This window comes from Petaurus breviceps, unplaced genomic scaffold (assembly GCF_028583685.1).
Source record: "Petaurus breviceps papuanus isolate PSGF00001 unplaced genomic scaffold, PetGlider_PUasm1.0 186, whole genome shotgun sequence".
Lineage (NCBI taxonomy): Eukaryota > Metazoa > Chordata > Mammalia > Diprotodontia > Petauridae > Petaurus > Petaurus breviceps.
The window spans coordinates 14,741,387-14,759,633 of NW_027185798.1; the positions used below are offsets into that span (position 1 = coordinate 14,741,387).

Below are 18,247 nucleotides of genomic sequence, written 5' to 3' on the forward strand. Positions count from 1 at the left end.
TGATCCAGGGGTGGGGAACTTTTGACCTTATTGTGCTCTGTGATCGAACAAATGAAGGTACTTTACCTATGTTTGGAAACTAATCTCCATTTGAGAAGAGGGGTTTTGTGGTGGACTTAATTAAGGTATAGCCTAGGGGTGGAGTAGTATTTAGAACAGGGACTTTGTAATTGATTGAATGATTGGAAGATCCTGGGGTGGGGTAGTACTTGGAGATTATTTAATCACACTTAGTAAATGATGTATTTTGAATGATGTCATGTTTTAATCTTCTCTGTTCTTGGTTGGTCACTGAATAAAATGGAGAGCACCTATGCTGGTATTCTGAACCTTGGGAAGTTGCCTTTCCTTGGCATTACATTACACCTTCCCAACAGATCCCTCCTTTTTCCCCTCGCCAATGGGCCGTCTCTTGCAACACAGACTAAAAGAGCGGAAGAAAGTTCCACAAAACCAATCGACCCTTCAACAATATCTGAGCAGGTACAGCATTCCACATCCTCTGTTCACTACCTCTGCCAAGAAGAAGGGAAGGGATGTCTTGGTTTTCCAGTCCATCCATGAACTGACTGAAGAAGCCAGATTAATTCAGGCAACTGGGAAGAATGAAGGTTAACCTTGCTTATCCAGCATAATCTAGAGCAGACTTTTCAGTTGACCCAAGGGTGTGCGGCAAAACAAATATTTATACACTCATGTCAACAGCATACAATTCATGACTGTCCCTTGCTGAAATAAAAGTCTGTAGACTTAATCACCACAACATGCTACTCTTTTGTCTGAAGTGACTGGATTCCCCACATTCTCTCTTGCTCAGGACTCTCAGCAGTTTGGAGGTTTGTTTGTTTTTTATTGCTTTGAGATGTCTTATTTCTAAACTAAAAATATTACTGCCCAGATTTAGTCATTAGTCCTGAGAACCAAATAATAAATCCCAAGATAGCTTAAACACGTGTGGATTTATATGCATTGGCCACAACCTGACAGACTTGGACGTGGGTTCCAGCCTTGACTCTCTCCTGCCCAATGGCCTTGGGGGCAGGCCTCCCCTTCCTCACAGTGGGCATATGCTGTACTGTGTTAATCACTGCTTTGGATACCTGGCATTTCACTAAGAGTTACAGATTCCTTGACTTCTAAATCATCACTGAAAGACAGTTTTCCATGTAGCTCCGATGATAAAACCACAGAGTATTACAATATTCATCACTTCCCCACCCACATAAAGATGAATGAGGCAATAAAAGTGCTCGCTTTGGGAAGATCCAGAAAATGGCCCCATCTCCCTCTGCTCACCCCTCAGCCTTTCAGGCAGAAACTGGGCTGCCAGCTGCTCCCCAGCTCAGGACCAAAGTGGTCTCACCCACCTCCAGCTACAATTATGTTCTATGCAGGATCTAACCTGGTGGGTTTCAATATTGTTTCTATTATTTTTGTTATCATTGAGTTGATTTAATGGAATCTCTGAAACTCAGTATTCACATCAAGGAGAAGCAAACGACTTTAACAAGGGCAAAAAGAAAACTCCCAAGAATGTTTTTACATCAAAGTCTTGCAACATCACAATTCCTGCCGGGCACACTTAACAACGCAGGGACAGAAGGGCCCAGAGCCCAATAAGTGGGGAAGTACCCACAGGGGAGGCTCACTGGCCAGGCTTCAAAGCTACAAACTGAAACCATCCAAGTGAAACATGTGAAGGTGTCATGGAGGAAAATCATGAAGATCAGAAGCAAAGTCACTTCTCCTTTTTCAAAGTGAAAACCGAACAACCAAGAAACATGAGCAAAGACCAAGCACCAGAAAGAGAGTTTATGCTGCAATCAAATAAAACTTGCAAATCTCTCTGACAAAGGAGAGAACACTGAACTGGAAGTCAGGATCAATTAACTAGTGCTGTCGTCATGAGCAAATCACTTGACGGCCCTGGACCACAGTGTCCTCGTCTGGCAAATGAGGGAGTAGCCTGGAAGATTTCTCAGCTCACTCCAGAGCTGATTATCTATATATCAGTGATATATATATTTAATATACATGCACAGGGCAGCTAAGTGACACAGTGAATAGAGTGACAGGCCCGGAGTCAGGAAGATTCATCTTCCAGAGTTCAAATTCAGTCTCAAACACTTACTAGCTGTGTGACCCAGGCAAGCCTTAAACATTGCACCCTGTTTGCCTCAGTTTCCTCATTTGTCAAATGAGCTGGAGAAGGAAATGGCAAACCACTTAAGTATATTCACCAAGAAAACCCCAGAGTCGTGAAGAGTCAGACACAACTGGAAACAACTGAACAACAAAATATTTAATATACACATAGATAGCAGACACATAGTTATTACATATATGGTCATTATCCCCAAAGAGTTATCACAAATGACCATAATTATTATTATTTTTATATGACATAATCAAGTTTTTCGTTTTTCTTTTTTTTCTAAGATCTATAAATAAGCTGACTGTTTTTTCTTAATATACCATTTGATACTCACTTCACACAAATGTTTTCTCAAAATCACACTCACTAAAAGACAAAAGGTCCTCAATCCAACTCCCCAGTAACTGGATTCCCTAGATTCTCCACTACCAAGAACCCAAGGGCCAAAGATACCTACACTGTTTTCTCTCTCTCAGTCCCAATCCTCCCCTGCCACCACCCTGAGAGGTCCTGAACAGCAAATCCTACTGTTCTCTACTCCCCAAACCTTACATCAATGGAGCTAGGTGCAAGAAGCCATCTGCCAAATGCTTTAGCCACTTACAAGGAACCACAAAGGTCACCTCACCAAAACCCTTCATTTTACAGACGAGGAAACTCCAAGAAGGAAATTTAACAGCTGCTTTAGAAGAGGGTATCCACGAGATCTTGAGAAGACTGAGGTGTCTGCATGGACCACAGTCCACAGTGTAACTTCCCAGTCAGGGATGAAGGGCACCAACAAAGACTGTTGAGAATGAACCTCCTCTTTCTCACAAATCTAAATAAAAGTTTTAAACTAAAAGTATAGAGAAAAGGATAAAATTGTCTATGGATATCCACTGAGCTAGACACCTTAGAGGAGACAGAGAAGGAGAGGGAGACAGAGAGAGAGAGAGATAAAGAGGGGAAGAGAGAGAGAGAGAAAGAGAGAGAGGGAGACAGAGAGAGAGAGAGAGAGAGAGAATAGAGAGATAGTTTACCAAAATTTTAGCAAGTTACTTGATGAAGCATTTTGTGCTATTCTGGAAAAGACAGAAATATAGGGGAGGCACCGTCCAAAGGATAGATTCTGAAAGGCTGAATGACAAGAGCAGGCAACCATTTATGGCTTGACATCAACTTGGAAGGAGAGGCTGAGTATTTAGCACTCTGCCCAGTCTGCCACTGTATGGCCTTTGTACTGGCAATCTAGATATTGGCAGAGATAGAATCCTGAGCCAACATGCAAGGGACCCAAATTGAGGAGGTAGAGCTAACATCCTCGATGGGGTCAGGATCCAAAGACCCTGACAAGCTGGAATGCTGGCCTGAATTTAATAAGATTAAATTGAGTCACAATAAATGTCGAGTCTTACACTTGGGTTCAAAAAACCAGCTTCACCAGTTCAGGATGAGGGAGGCAAGGTCAGGATGCCCAGAAGCACTTACTTAGGTTGTACTTTGTCTTTAAATCTGGGAGTTTTAGGGGACTCTAACACAGTGACAGAGATAACCAAAAAGCAAATGTGATCCTTAAGTGCAGGAAGAGACATATCACTTCGAGAAAAACAAAGAGGTGATGGTGCTGCTGCCTTCTGCCCCCACCAGCAGCACAGCGGGAGAACTGTGAATGGGGCCTTGGGAAGAACAAGAAGGGAGAGCAGGCCTGGGGCCATCTCGCGATATGCTGACAGGCCGGGAGAAGGGGAGGCTTGGGAGAGAGATGAGCTCCTTCCCTCCACCTCAGAGTCCTTCTCATTCTTCAGGACGTGGCCCAGGTACCGCCGCCTTTGGCACAGTGCATTCCCAATTCCCCCAAATGCTACCACTGCCCTCCCTCCCGAAACAGCCCACACTTTACAGCTTTTAATGGTTTTGTATTTATTTTGCTTTTATTTTATATTTATGTGCATGTGTTCCTGTCTTTCCCACTGTAAGGTAAGCTTTAGGCAGCAGGGGGTTATTTTGGCTTAGCATAGTGCCAGGCACACAATAGGGGCTTCATAAACATTTGTTGATTGGTTGATTGTCTTCAAGCGCCATGATCTTCTTCAAGGATGTGGGAGAGCTGAGGCTTGCTTTGTTTGCCCTCGGGGGCAGAAGCAGAATCAATGGGTAGATGTTGTGAAGAAGCAAAGCTGGACTTCCCAAAGGAAAAACCTGATCCCCACCTCCTGCTCACCTGCCCTCTCTGGGAGGCTTCAAGCAGAGGATGAACAAGCCCTTGAGGGGGCAGGGTGTCACTGGGGATTCTTTCCCAGGCACTGGTTGGACTAGATGGCCATGAGGTCTCTTCCAACTCTGAAATTCTAGAAAGTTCTGCGAAACTCAAAATCAGAGAGGTCAACTGAAGGGCCTAAGTCCCACAACTGGTCAGTAGAGTCGGGCCAAGAACCTCAAGGCCTGTTTCTGCTTTGTGCAAAACAGCCCTGCCCCAAAAAAATGGGGATGTGGGGCCAGAGAAACAGGGGAGGGGCAGAACACACCCAGGAAGTGGACCGAAGGCAAACTCTGCCAGGCTCCTGCTTCTGCCTGGGGCTACTGCCACTTTCAACAACTGTTCATGGAAAAAGAGAAGTTGGTCATGCAGCGATTTTTGTCTTGGATGGCTAGGATCAACGGTAACTTTGGTTCATGCTCCAAATCCCTGCACCTGACTCCTGAAGGCTGCACCACTGGGCACCAGCAAAGAGACAGCTATTCTGACCTGTAACATGTTACTACAAAGTAAACTAGTGACTGTATGTACACATGTGTGTTATATAAATTATATATGTTTCATATAAATATGAATATTTTATATAAATATTTTATACAAATGTATTTTATATTTATGCTTCATATAAAATGTATCCATTTCATTTTTATGTAAAATACATTATTTTTACATCAAATATATTTTATATATCATATACACACACCTATATAAACAGTCTTGGTGTCAAGTTAAGGTATTAAAGCCACCAAGACATCTGAGACAGCATATGAGGGTGGGGTGTGTGTGCGTGTGCGTATAAATATGCACGTGCCGCAGAACAAATCTTGACAAGACTTTAACGACCCGATAAATACCTTGGTCCAGCGGCACAGCTTCACTCCAGAGTGGCTCCCAATTAACTGATAACCTGCCAAGGAAAGCAGAGCTGTCAGTCATGAACCACCAGGCATGCCGCCGGCAGAACATTCCTGCCCGAATCCACGATTGTCCGCCAGTGACTGGCGGAGGAATCGGAGGTCGGAGGTCAGACAGAACAACCTCTGAGGCCCCATGCAACCCCAGGCAGGTGGCTGCTGCTTTTTAAGTTCTACAGTGGTAGATGCGTGACCTTGGGGGAAGGAAGCATTGAACCTCTCCAGGCACCAGCGTCCTTCTCAGTGAAGCAGAGAGCATTCATCATTGAACCTCTCCAGGCACCAGCATCCTTCTCAGTGAAGCAGAGAGCATTCACCACAGCTCTGTTCATGGCTCTTTCCTACCTAATACCCTTGTGCTCTTTTAACATCCCCTTCATTTCCCAATGTAGCTCCTCCCGCCCCTCAAAAATCTAATGAGCCAACAATAAAAGGGAAGGAGAAAAGCACCACCCAGGACACTGAACAGGGTCAGCCGAGCCTGACCGTACATCCAGTGACTGGGCTCCCGTCACCTCCGTTTCAGGGTGATGTCAGAGCTTGGCAGCCTGACCTGCTAGATAACGGGAGGAGGGCTCTTGTTTTGGTCTGTGTACAGGGTCAGGGGTTTCAAATCTGTGACACCATTATGTAAAGAGTTCCCAGTGTGCAAACTCCCTTCACCCTGTAACCCACCTGTAACGCACAATCTTGGAGTTGCCCAGGGTATCGAGAGGCTTAACAATCTGCCCAGGGTCCACCAGGGTAAAAGTGGAGGAAGGAGTCAGCCTTCTGACTCTAAAGCCCAGGCTCTTCCCACTCCACCACACTGCCCATCTTCCTAATAACAGAACCTAATGTTACAATAGCTTGTTCAGCTGCTACACTGCAGCTGTAGGGGAAACCATGCTGTGAGCTGCAAGCACACTGTGAGACCCCTATACGAGAAGACCGCAGCGTGGCCCTGGCTCCAGCCCAAGGTCCCCTGCATACACAAATAACCACCAAACAAGAGGCCCGTGGAGCTCACCCCAGCCACGTAATCTGAAGCCGCAGAGCTCAGGGAGCTCAGCCTCCAAGAAGGCTGATATGTTGAAACCATTCTTCAAAACGAACTGCTCACATAATCCATCCCAGAGGTGAACAAACAGGACCATACGTGACGAGCCGCCATCACCACCAGCAGACCAAGGGAGGTGGAACCAGCCTACTTTGTCTACACCAGAACCTACTGAGTCCTGAATAGGCCCCAAGGCTTTACAGACCTTCACGTGTCACATGAATGTTAGGTACCATTGGTGGTGGTGGCGTTATTCCTGAGTTTGATAACAAAGGTGCCTGAGTTTTATCCTGCCTGCAGCAAAGGAGACGAGACAAGAGGAAAGCAGAGGTGCCCGAAGGTCAGGCTAAGGCAGTCATTCGAGTGACTGGGGACACCACCAGCCACGAGGCTGAGATGTTCTCAAAGACAGGAAATCCATCAAGGATAAGAAAGCCAAACTGTGAAAGCCAGCTGCTCCCAAGAAGCTTGGGGCTTCTTATTGTAGACGCCATCGGGCCCCAGACACCCTGGCACTGGTGCTCGGGATGGTCCTGAGCTGGTCCGACGCTCTCCTGCTTACTCCCTTGCTTCCTCCCCAGATGACCCACACACACTCTCACCAGACTCTCAACCACTGTAGGCAAAGCAAGGATATTTGGACTTAGACGCTGTGTTTTCTGAACTTGCAGGAGATATAACATACGTGGTAGATTGAACAAAACCAATTTGTAGAGCCACTGACCCACCCTTATCAAAACCCAAAAAATGTGTGTAGCCCAGAAAAATATTTCTCCGAGCCATCCTCCAGCCTACGCTAGAAACCAGATAGCAATGCCAAGAAAAAGCAACCAGGAGAGCCTGAGACCTGAGATGGCCTGAGAAAGCATAAAAATACTTCTCCTCTAATTTGGGGGGGAGAGCGTGAGAGTGGTTCTATGAGTATCAACAACAGCCGCTCCCTTTTATGCACTCATTTCCAGTTTACAAACGCAAACGCTTTCCTCAGAACAAGTTAGTTTTACGTTTCTCTTTAGAAAGGGAGCCAATGTGGGTCAGAGGAAAAGGCTGGCCACTGGCCACTGAGCAGGACAGTTGGTTCCTCTGTCTCCCATACCGGGGGTTTTCCCAAAATATGAGAGTGACCCTGCAGGAAGGAAAATGGGGTGATCAGTGACCTTTAGTGTTTGTCTGTTTTAATTTTCTGCTCTATAAGTCTACAGTGTTTGATCTCAAAAAGACAACATATCTGCTTTCAGGGTGAAGAGAACCCAGAAACGTCCAGATGACACAAGCCCCCAACAAGGGAAACTCAGGCATCCTCCCCAGCTGAACATGAAAGCAGAAAAGCTTCTGTGTCACGAATAGGAAAACTCCTCCTTGCTTCACTTGTCTGTTCTGAAGCCCCGTCACACCTGCACTTTGGTGGCCATAACAAGACTGGTCCTCTCTGTGCCTCCTATACCAGGAGGGTCAGTAGACAGACTCCCAACCGCACATGGCAGGATGGTGCCACTCCATGTGTTTCCTGGGTCACCCCCGTGGTGGGCTCCAAACGCTATAGCTCTGCCATCTGCTTAACATCTAACAAAGTTTGGTGAGTAAATTTAGCTTCTACACATTATCAAAAACTGTAAAAGCTCAAGTTTATGGTCGTCTGCATTCTCATAAAGGGCTTGCTGGATTTCATCACAGAGACATCATAACCTATGGGGAGTCAATGGGTGTGTTAGGAAGGTCTTGACCAAGACCACCTGCGTGTGACTTCCTGCTGTGCCACTTAATTAGCTGTCTGAGCTTAGTCAACTCATACCATCATAGATTTACATAAAGAAGGGACCTCAGAGGCCATCGAGACCAACTCTCTCCTTTTACAAATGGAGAAAGGGAGGCACACTGAGGTTAGGTGACTTGCCCAGCATCACACAACCAGTAAGTATCTGAGGAAGGCTATGAATCCAAGACAAACAAGCTAGTGTTTGTAAAGCGACTGGCAAACAGCAGACCCTTAAAAACTGCCACTCCCTTCCTGCTACAAGCCCACTCCTCAGGACTGCCTCATTTCCCAACAGGTCTTCCTGATAATCAGTTATCCAAAAATGGACGGAGCCCCCCAGGAGGGAGTGGGCTTGCCCTCCTGCAAGGCCTTTAAGTGAAAGCTAGATTTGCCATGGACTACGTTCATATTCAAGCGCAGTTTAGAGCAGCTGGCCTCTGGGACTTAATCCGTCTGATCCTCAGTTTCCTCATTTAATTCAACATGCATATATTAAGCACTTACTACATACTAGGCACAGTGCTAGGAGCTGGTGATACAAAAGCAAAACACTCCCTGACCTCAAGAAACTTACAGCCTACCGGAAGGTTATTATATGTACACAAGCAATTAGACACAAAATATAAGCCAAGTAACGTTCAGAAGGTAGTGCAGTGGATAGGGTGCTGGGCCTGAAGTCAGGAAAACTCATCTCCCCGAGTTCAAATCTAGCCTCAGGCACTCAGTAGCTGTGTGACCCTGGCCAAGTCACCTAACCCTGTTTGCCTCAGTTTCCTCATCTGTAAAATGAGCTGGAGAAGACAATGGCAGACCACTCCTGTATCTTGGCCAAGGAACTCTCAAATAGGTTCATAAAGATGTGAGACATGGCCGAAAAATGACTGAACAACAACCGAAAGGTTTCAAAGATGAGATGAGAAGGGCAGGAATTCCAGATACACGGTGCCATTTGTACAAAGGCAGAGAATGAGAAAATGGAGACTCAAAAGGGAGGGTGATATTATATTACACATTACATTCTATCTCACCAGGTGATTCCAAAAATCCAGTGAGAGAGGGTATGCAAAGCACTTTGTAAAGTATAAAACCATACATGACTCATACAGCTTTAAGCAATTAAAGCTTTAAACTGATCTAAGACTGGGAGGATGCTGCGTGTAGGCTATTGGGGTGTTATTAGTAGTATGATTCTCTTGTCCCAAATTTATTCTAACAAACTTAAGTCCCTAGAACGCTAGTGGAGAAAAAAAGATAAGGTAACCCAAGAACCCATCACCATTTCCTGGGATGGAGTGTTAGATGGTTTGCAAATGTGACTTCAAGAAGTATTAAACAAATTGCAAATGGGAGTGCAGATGCCCACGTCCTCACTGGCCCAGCCAAGCCTCTATCTGATTGGCTGCAGAACCTGAGCCTGATCCACTGCAGAAACGTGGGCAGCAGTGTTTGCCAAGAATCAGGTCGGAGCTTGTTAAAGACCCAGGGAGAGAGAGGCTCTGGTATCTGCCATGCAGACAGTCCGTGCTGTCCACACTGCAGAGAAGCTAAAGGCTGAAGGGTGAGCCCATGTCCCCCAGAGAGTGTAGGGCAGGCTCTGTCACGACATCTCCAACGGTCCCCAAATACCTAATGCTTGGAAATCCTTCTTCAGTGAAAAAACCTGAGAGGACAGAAAAATAAGCCTCTGATGCTCTGAGAAGGCGTTAAGCAGAGAAACAGGGAACCGTCTCTCCACTCTTAGGGAGTCAGCTGCTGTTGTTCAGCTGTTTCAGTTGTGTCCGACTCTTTGTGACCCCAAGGGGATTCCTTGGCAGAGATACTGGAGTGGTTTGCCATTTACTTCTTCAGTTCTTTTTACAGATCTGAGGAAACTGAGGCAAACAGGGTGAAGTGACATGCCTAGGGTCACACAGCTAATAAGTGTCTGAGGCCAGATTTGAACTCAGAAAGATAAGTCTTCCTGACTCCAGGCCTTGCATTCTATCCATTGTGCCTCCTAGCTGCCCCTTAAGGGGGCAAGTAAATTATAAATAAATCAGGGACCAAGTCCCCAAAATGTCTACAAAATCATTAAGAGGAACCATTTCCAAAGACTGTCTTAGGAATACAAGCAGAAGGGTTACTACACTAAGGGAGCTCAATGCAGCAACTGATTTATGAATAAAACTAGAATCTGTCCATCAATTTGGCAGGCAATTCCCCGGATAGAATTTCAGTAATTAGGATCTCATATAAAAATACATGAGCTGAAGTGTCTAGGTCAACTGCAAAGAAAAATGGGGAAGGAGGATTATGGTAATGTGATAGTACAGTAATGATAATTAGACAAAACCATATCCTGTAACATATAACCCACTGCAGCTAAGTCAAGTTGGAATATAATTATTAAAACCAGAAGGCACCAAATAAGTACCAAGGTGGACAATAGAAGTGGCTGATAAAGTGACTAGGAACATTTTCTTTTAATATTCATGTGGGAATTATTGCTGAGGATTTCATTTTTATTAGTATTATCAATTATTTATAATGTATTTTAATGACTTTTACAGTCAAAAACATACAGCCAAGACACAAAAAGAGGATATAAGCTATCAAGAAAAAACACAAATGGGGCAGGTAGGTGGTGCAGTGAATAGAGCACTGGCCCTGGAGTCAGGAGGACCTGAGTTCAAATCCAGCCTCAGACACTTGACACACTTATTAGTCATGTGACCTTGGGAAAGTCACTTAACCCCAAATGCCCTGCCCTCCCCCCCCCCAAAGAGCAAAAGCAAAAAAAACAAAAATCCCACAAATAATCTGCTTTGTGGATAAGGGCAGAACTGCATTAGCATTTCAACAGTATTACACTATTACAACTATTTAATTTGCTAAATTATCTTAATAGTGAAAAATATAGCAACATAGTGGCTTGCATGGACTGCTGTTAGTCCTATGATAGTTTCCCCCTCAGATACTCAAAATGGATCCATGATCATCCATTTCAACATTCCCACCAACAATGACGAACACAACTCATTCATGCACATTCAAACTGGGGGACTCTTGTCCTCGTTCTCCCTTAACTTCACCAAAAGGGCGCCACCCAAAGAGCTAAGAACGTCTCTACTTTCTCTGGACATACTGAACATAGTAGTAGAGCACATGGGATGCCCACCGCGGTCCCTCCTTCTCTCCATATGGCCAGTCCATCTTCTTTTTCAAACAGACATTTGTTTCCCTGGTGACATCCTTATCTTCAGTTCTTCAAAGTTCCTAATTTGTTACACCCTTACTATTTCCCGCTACACTGCCCTCTGTGTGACTTTCATTTTTAAAATCCCTTAGAGACTATGATTCTCATAAACTGTAGCCACACAACCCAACCCACTGTCCTCTCAATTCTGGGTCCAATTTACTGTCTATTTGTCTTGTCTATCCCAGACAGACATAGATAGATATACATGTTATAATATGCATATGTATATATATACATTATACACACAGGCACACATACAACTACATTGATACACTGATGGACAAGCTCAACAGGTCATGTCTATAACTACATGTCATAATCTAAGCAACAAAAATTCTTCTGTTTATACCTTTTTATTTTCCTAATTTTTTTTTCTCCCACCTTCTTTTCCTAGAGGGAAAAACAAAATAAAAACCTTCTAACAAATATGCAAAATCAAGCAAAACAAGTACCCATATTGGTTATGTCCAGCAACGTGTGTCTCATCCTGCATGTTTAAGCATATCGCCTCTATCAGGTGAAGGTACCATTCTTCATCATTAATCCCCTAGAAGAATGACTGATGAGAGTTCTTAAGTCTTTCAGAACTGTTTGTCTTCACAACTTTGTCAGTGCTGTGTGAGCTGTTCTGCTGGTTCTGTTCATCTCATTCTGCATCAGTTCATATAAATGTTCCCAGGTGTATCTGAAACCATCCCTTTCATCACTTCTTGGGGCACGACAACATCAACTTGCTGAGTCATTTCCCAAAGGATGGGCATCACCTTAGTTTCCAGTTCTCTGACATTACAGAAATAGCTGCTATAAATGTTTATGTCCATGTGAGTCCTTTTCCTTTTGTCTTTGACTTTGCTGAGATATGGGCCTAGCAGTGATATCAACAGGTCAAAAAGTACATATAGCTTAGTGACTTTAGTTCCAAAAGAAAAAGACATTCCACACTGACTTGGCTTTTTGTGCACGAATGATGAAGCCAGACTCTTTTGAGTGGTTACCTGATGAAAGCAGCCTGATGTGATCCACAGAAGGACCACCTAGAGGCCAATGCAAAGCTATCCCAAAGCAATCCCTCTTCAGCTCAGGCTGAGCCAATCTCCTCCATCCCAAAGGTGAACAGCTTTGCTGAGCATATGCCTCCCTTATATTTATGAGGAGGAAGGTCATCCATCAAGGCTGTTCTCTCCACTGCTATATCTTTCAAAGAATCTTGAATTATTTTGATAAATACGTGGAGATACCTTGTTGGAAAAGGGCCTTTAAGGTAGCATTTTGCTCTACAGAGTCAAATATTTTTTTTCAAAACAAACAACACAGTATGATCTTATACTCCGTCAAAAAGGCAATGGTAAAGATGTGGTCTACTGTGGGCCACTGCTTGTAAAAGCCTGCCTGTCTCCTGCTAACCTCCTCATTGTGGCTGCTTTCAATGTACGTGCAGATGAGTCTCATAAAAGTTTTAGACAAATGGGAAAGAAAGCATTTAAACTGATCTGTTGATGCTTACTCAGTTGGCTTTTCTCAGAATTAATAACGTTTGAGGGTCTTTCCGTGACTTTGGTATGTTCCTCCCTCGAAGATCCCTTGTGAATCAATCCAAGACCGCTCACATAATGGCATGACTCCCAAGCACAGATCTCTTCTAGTTACACTTGGTCTTATTCAATCGCTGCTCCTCTCTTCCTTCTCTTCCATCCCTCTTCTACTTCTCCTGTAAGCCAACTCTGGAACTCAGGTCAGTCGCTCTGACTTCACCAACCAGCTGACTTGCCTTTGGCTGCCATCCCTCTCTAGGTAAATCAAGTGTTTGCTGACTTAGGTACTCTGAGGCTCTCCGGGCACCCAGTAACTGATTTACAATTAAAGCTGTACGTGAAATTATGATATATTCTCTATCTGCTGCCCTTTCTTCCAACCATTATGTGCTTTGCATGACTGATACCTTACGTGGACAGGTCACGAGTGCATTGTCTCACTGACCACATGTTGTTTTTCCCTTTTAATCTCTCTCGTAGCACTGCTCTGTGCTCTCACAAGTCACCTAAGCAGGCGGCTGATTCAGGAACAACTCCCACCTTAGTAACAAGTCATTTTCTATCATTGTGATATAAGCAGTATCATTTTTATGATGCTATTTAGTGCTTGTGTTTTCCAGCCCCTGATAATTCTGTTCTCAAATAAATATTCATGCGGATAGGCACAAGATTTCTGTGGAGTCCACAGGTTTTTAACTTCTCTCATTCCTTACTCCTGATCCAGGTTTTCCAAAATGTTTCTCACTATCCTCATCTATTTCCAACTTTGCATCGAAGTCACTAAGTATCAAGGTCAATGAGGATATAATTTGAAGGGCTTTATCAAGATCTTCATAGAATTTCTCTACACGTTTATCCTCTCCAACAAAGAATTTTGATGCATAGCCTACAATTATCTTCATGGCCCTCTTTTTACAAAAACATCACAAGAAAAACCAATCAACTAGGGTATATATTAAGCACCTACATATTAAGCGAGGAAGGCACTGGAGATACAAGTACAAAGAATGAAACAATCCTTGTTTGCAATGAATTCACATTTCAATGGACTCCAAATGTCCTATGAAATGAGGTTCCCTATGGCCATTAGGCACCCAATAAAACCATCTCTACCAAATCTTTTATTTGCCCCTCCTTGGCTTTCTGATTTCATTTATAGCAAGAATTTCAAGACTGTTACAATTCCGTTGCTCCTATGGCATGTCCACTCATTTGTCACTAATCAAAGATCTCCTATTTGGATTGTTAAAGTGTATACATGTAGAGGGAGAAAATCTCTGAAGCAAGTTTCTCTGACAAACGTCTTGTTCCCAAGATACATAAGAAACTAAATCAAATTCTTTTCTACCATTCTCCAAGAGATAAATGGCCAAAGGATATGAACTGAGAACTTTCAAAGGCAAAAAGCAAAGCTACTAACAATCATATAAAAAATGTTCAAAATACTAATACTTTAAAGAAATGCAAATTAAAGCAAATTTGAGTTTCCACTTCACACCTATGATCAAACTGTCAAAAGAAGAAAATAAGAAATGCTAGAGTGGCTACAATAAAACAAGTATACTAATGCATTGCTGGTGGAGCTGCGAATGCAACTGTCCAGCTTTTCTGGGAAGTATCTGGATCTATGCCCAAAACGTTATATGTACCCATTATATATATATATATATTTATATATACACACACCCTATGAGCCAGCAATATTACCACTAGGCTTATGCCCCAAAGAGAGAGGAAAAAGACCTATAGGCACAAAAATATTTACAAGCAGCTCTTCATGGTAGTCAGAAATTGGAAACCCAAGAACTGTCCTCTTTCTGGGTAATGGCTAAACAAACTGTGATATATGAACGTAAGAGAATATTACTGTGCCCGTGAGAAATAATGAAACAGACAATGTCAGTGGAAAGCAAGAAAACCTTTATGAATCAATGCAAAGCAAAGTGGGGAGAAGCAGAGCAATTTATACAATGGCAACATCAAAGAGAAAAACAACTTTGAAAGACTTCGGAACTCTGATCTAATCAATTCTGATCAACAATGAGTGCAAAGGAAGGAAGACAAAACACTCCACTTATTTCCTGAGAGAAGTGATGAAGCTAAAATGCAGAAAAAGACCTACATTTTCAGACACAGTTAATGTAAGAATTTGATTTTTTCAGACTTTATAGATACGTATTAAGGGACGTTTTGTTTTTAATTTGTTTAATGGAGAGGTGATTGCAAGAAGGGCATATTAGTCAAAAGATTGGTCAACTGAATAATTTTTAAAATGTTTAATACAGTTAATAGATTTTCTAAAAATGATTTCCTACTATACTAATGTATCATGCACATTATAAACCATACACAAAAACAGAAGCTCTAAAAGGATGAGAAAAAAGGTAAACAATATTTTAAAAGAATCTGTATTTTATATAATGACAATACAAAAAACCTTTTTGCCCTCATTGTTAATGCCACTATTAGTAAATATGTTTTTGCAAGGACATTGTGATTGAAGAGGCTTCGTAATTTCCAAGAATCTTGGTTTAACATTTTATGACCCAGAGCTCAAAGGTCTGACTCAAAGTTGAGTTTGTGGAGATAATCTGGTTTTAAGGGCCATCATGGCTGAAGGACACTTCACAAAGAGACAGATGCAAACGGAAGGAGATCATGGCTGTACATTATTCAGTCATGGGACTTGTTCAAGGTCGTTGTTGAGTCGTTATTCAGTCGTTTCCAACTCTCTGTGACCCTCCTTGGGGTTTTCTTGGCAAAGATACTGGAGTGCTTTGCTATTTCCTTCTCCAGCTCCTTTTACAGAGGAGGAAATTGAGGCTGGCAGGGTGAAGTGACTTACTTAGATGAACACAGCTAGCATCTGAGATGACATTCGAACTCAGGGCCTCCTGACTTCATTGCGCCATCTTGCTACCAATTCCACAAAGGTTTGTGTGGAAATTCAACTAGTCAACTTCAGCCTTCCCTGATATCAAGCAGCTGCTCTTGCAAACTAACTGGAAGACATTGCATTCTTATATCTTTAAAAAATGAATTCAAAACACTTGCTGAAACTCTTCATTTGAAAGATTTTTAAACAGGTTAGAAAATCCCATTTCCAGGTTTTTTAAAGGGCAACACAAATATTTTCACAGGTTTGTGTGACAAAAGCCTAGTGTGTAAATGCTGTGTGAGTCAGTATGGCTTTGCACTATCATTGCCTAATAGCTAATGACCTAATACACCAGCAGATGAAGGTTCTGATTAAATACGGCCAATGTCAGGCCTCATTTCAAGTTCTCTTTCCGAGAATTCTGAATCTTTCGGGATGACCTCTTGTCAGATCTGAATACAGCAGCATTGTGCTCACCCCATAATACAGCTGAGGGGGACCTTGTGGGCACTCTGCCATCTTCCTCTTCCTCACTTATATTCACCTTATTAGTATTATCCTCAAGCTAAAGCTTCTTTGCAGGAATGGTTTACACTAGCAGGCCATTCTGTGAGGTTTAGTTTAGTTAAGACTAGAAAGCTGACTCTGTATTTACCAGCAGTAAATTGTGATATATCAAATTCGAGCTGAAAGTGCCCAAACAGGTAAAGGGGCCCCTCTCAAATTCCATTTTTCCCTTCAAATACATGAGACCATCTGACATAGAAACCACATCAGGATCCATATGTGAAATTTTAGTAAAGTTCCATTTTTTTCTTCTTTCAGATTAAAAAATAAAAGTTTTGATGTTTTCTTCCCAAGTCCCAGTGGTTTGTTTGGTCTACACCATGAGAGTCTTTTCTGTGGAATCCCACAGCTCCAGGAGGAATCCATCCCTCTTGGGCCCTGTCTGTCTATAACTCTGACTGCTTATTTACTGAGGACAAGTGGGCCCCCCCGTCACTTCCACTAAGCATTTCTCTGCCAGCTTTTCCCAGGCTGCCCTTCATCTCTGTGACTTAAATATAGTCTAAAAATGCCCTAAAACTAAAAATCCTAGGCTGCAATATACACTGCTGTGGATACAAATTCTCAAAATATTCAGCCTGCCCCAAGACTTAGCCTTCCTCCAGCCACAGCCAGCCTCTACTTCCCCAGCTGCTGCCATGTTTTCTCACCCAGCTGCTGTGTGAACAACGCTGCTTGCTGATGGTACAAATTTAAATCTTATTTATGCATTTTTAGCCTGAAGGACAAAACTACTACAGTGTGGGAAATTTTCACCAACTGTTATAGCATGGAGAGAGTATAGTCTGAAAATCAGTGACTGGTGGGCCTTGGCAAGGGGACCTCCACGTGGCTGGTTCACACAAGGGTAACTACTGTCTTAGTGTTCTCAAGACCCTTGGGAGATTTCCTGAAGCTTAATATTGTCAATTCTCCACAAGCCCAGACTTGCTTTTCAATCTTTCCCAAGTCAAACTTTTCTTACTTTAGAATAATATCTATGAAAACTAGAAATATCCCACCCTTCATATCCAAAAAGCTATAGACTACGGGGCAAGAAGGTTGAAGAAAAATTCCCTAAGAAGCTGATTTTCTAAACCAATATCCTAAATCACCCACTTGCAAAGGAAAGCCCAGATTTGCAGAATGAAAGAATCTGAGCAGTTGAAAATGTGGGGCTACTGGAACTGTCCATTAGCACAGCTGCTAATAGTAATGATTCACATGCCCCTCCCAGAACATCTGCTGTCCTGCAGAAAGCTCCAGCTCCCAGGAACATCTCTTGGTGGCTTCATCCCTCCAATGGCCCTGTGAGGCAAGAACTGGAAAGGTATTAGCCAGCCTACTCAACCTCTGCAACAGAAGGCAGCACCACCTTCCTTACGCTTGGTTTGGGAGGTGGGTTTTTTCCAACCGAGTATCTTCCTAGGATGGACTCCTGGAAAGAGGCAGGAGAAATGAATCTACGTGAGCAGAAAACACGGTTCCTTCTTGCAGCGTGGCTGAGTTGTGCCATGCTTCCTTCCCTCCTCCTTCCCAGCACCCTCTCCTGAACAAACAGAACTCAGCTGCAGATATAACAAGGGTCGAATAAAAGTAGCCTTTTTACCAGTGTCCACCAAGGCCAGCTGGAGGGAGTCTGGCAGGCGTGAACACCGTGAGGCAGTGAAATCTTGTTCCTCTGAAATTATCTGAGAAAAAACTCCTGGCACAGAGAAAATCAAATCTGTTCATTCCAAATGCAAGTCCTAAGTAGGTGATTCCAGAGATGCCATGGAAGTTTAGTTTCCAAATCAGAGTTTCCTCCGGCCTCTCCTCTCCACTACACTCTCCAATTACCACTGAAACACTTCCAAGTGTGGTCTAGAATTAACTAGGTATCAAGTCCATAGCATGCATGCGTACACACACACACACACACACACACACACACACACACACACACACACA

The 18,247-nt window shown here is 43.3% G+C and overlaps 1 protein-coding gene across 1 annotated transcript in view; it reads right to left on the reverse strand.

The window, feature by feature from the left end:
* Positions 1-18,247, reverse strand: part of LOC138162044 (S-adenosyl-L-methionine-dependent tRNA 4-demethylwyosine synthase TYW1-like) — a 255,701-nt gene that overhangs the window by 184,306 nt on the left and 53,148 nt on the right. Inside the window, exon 9 of the mRNA XM_069089149.1 lies at positions 5,128-5,301. Within this exon, the coding sequence (XP_068945250.1) occupies positions 5,128-5,301 (174 nt within the window). The remainder of the gene's footprint in view (positions 1-5,127; positions 5,302-18,247) is intronic.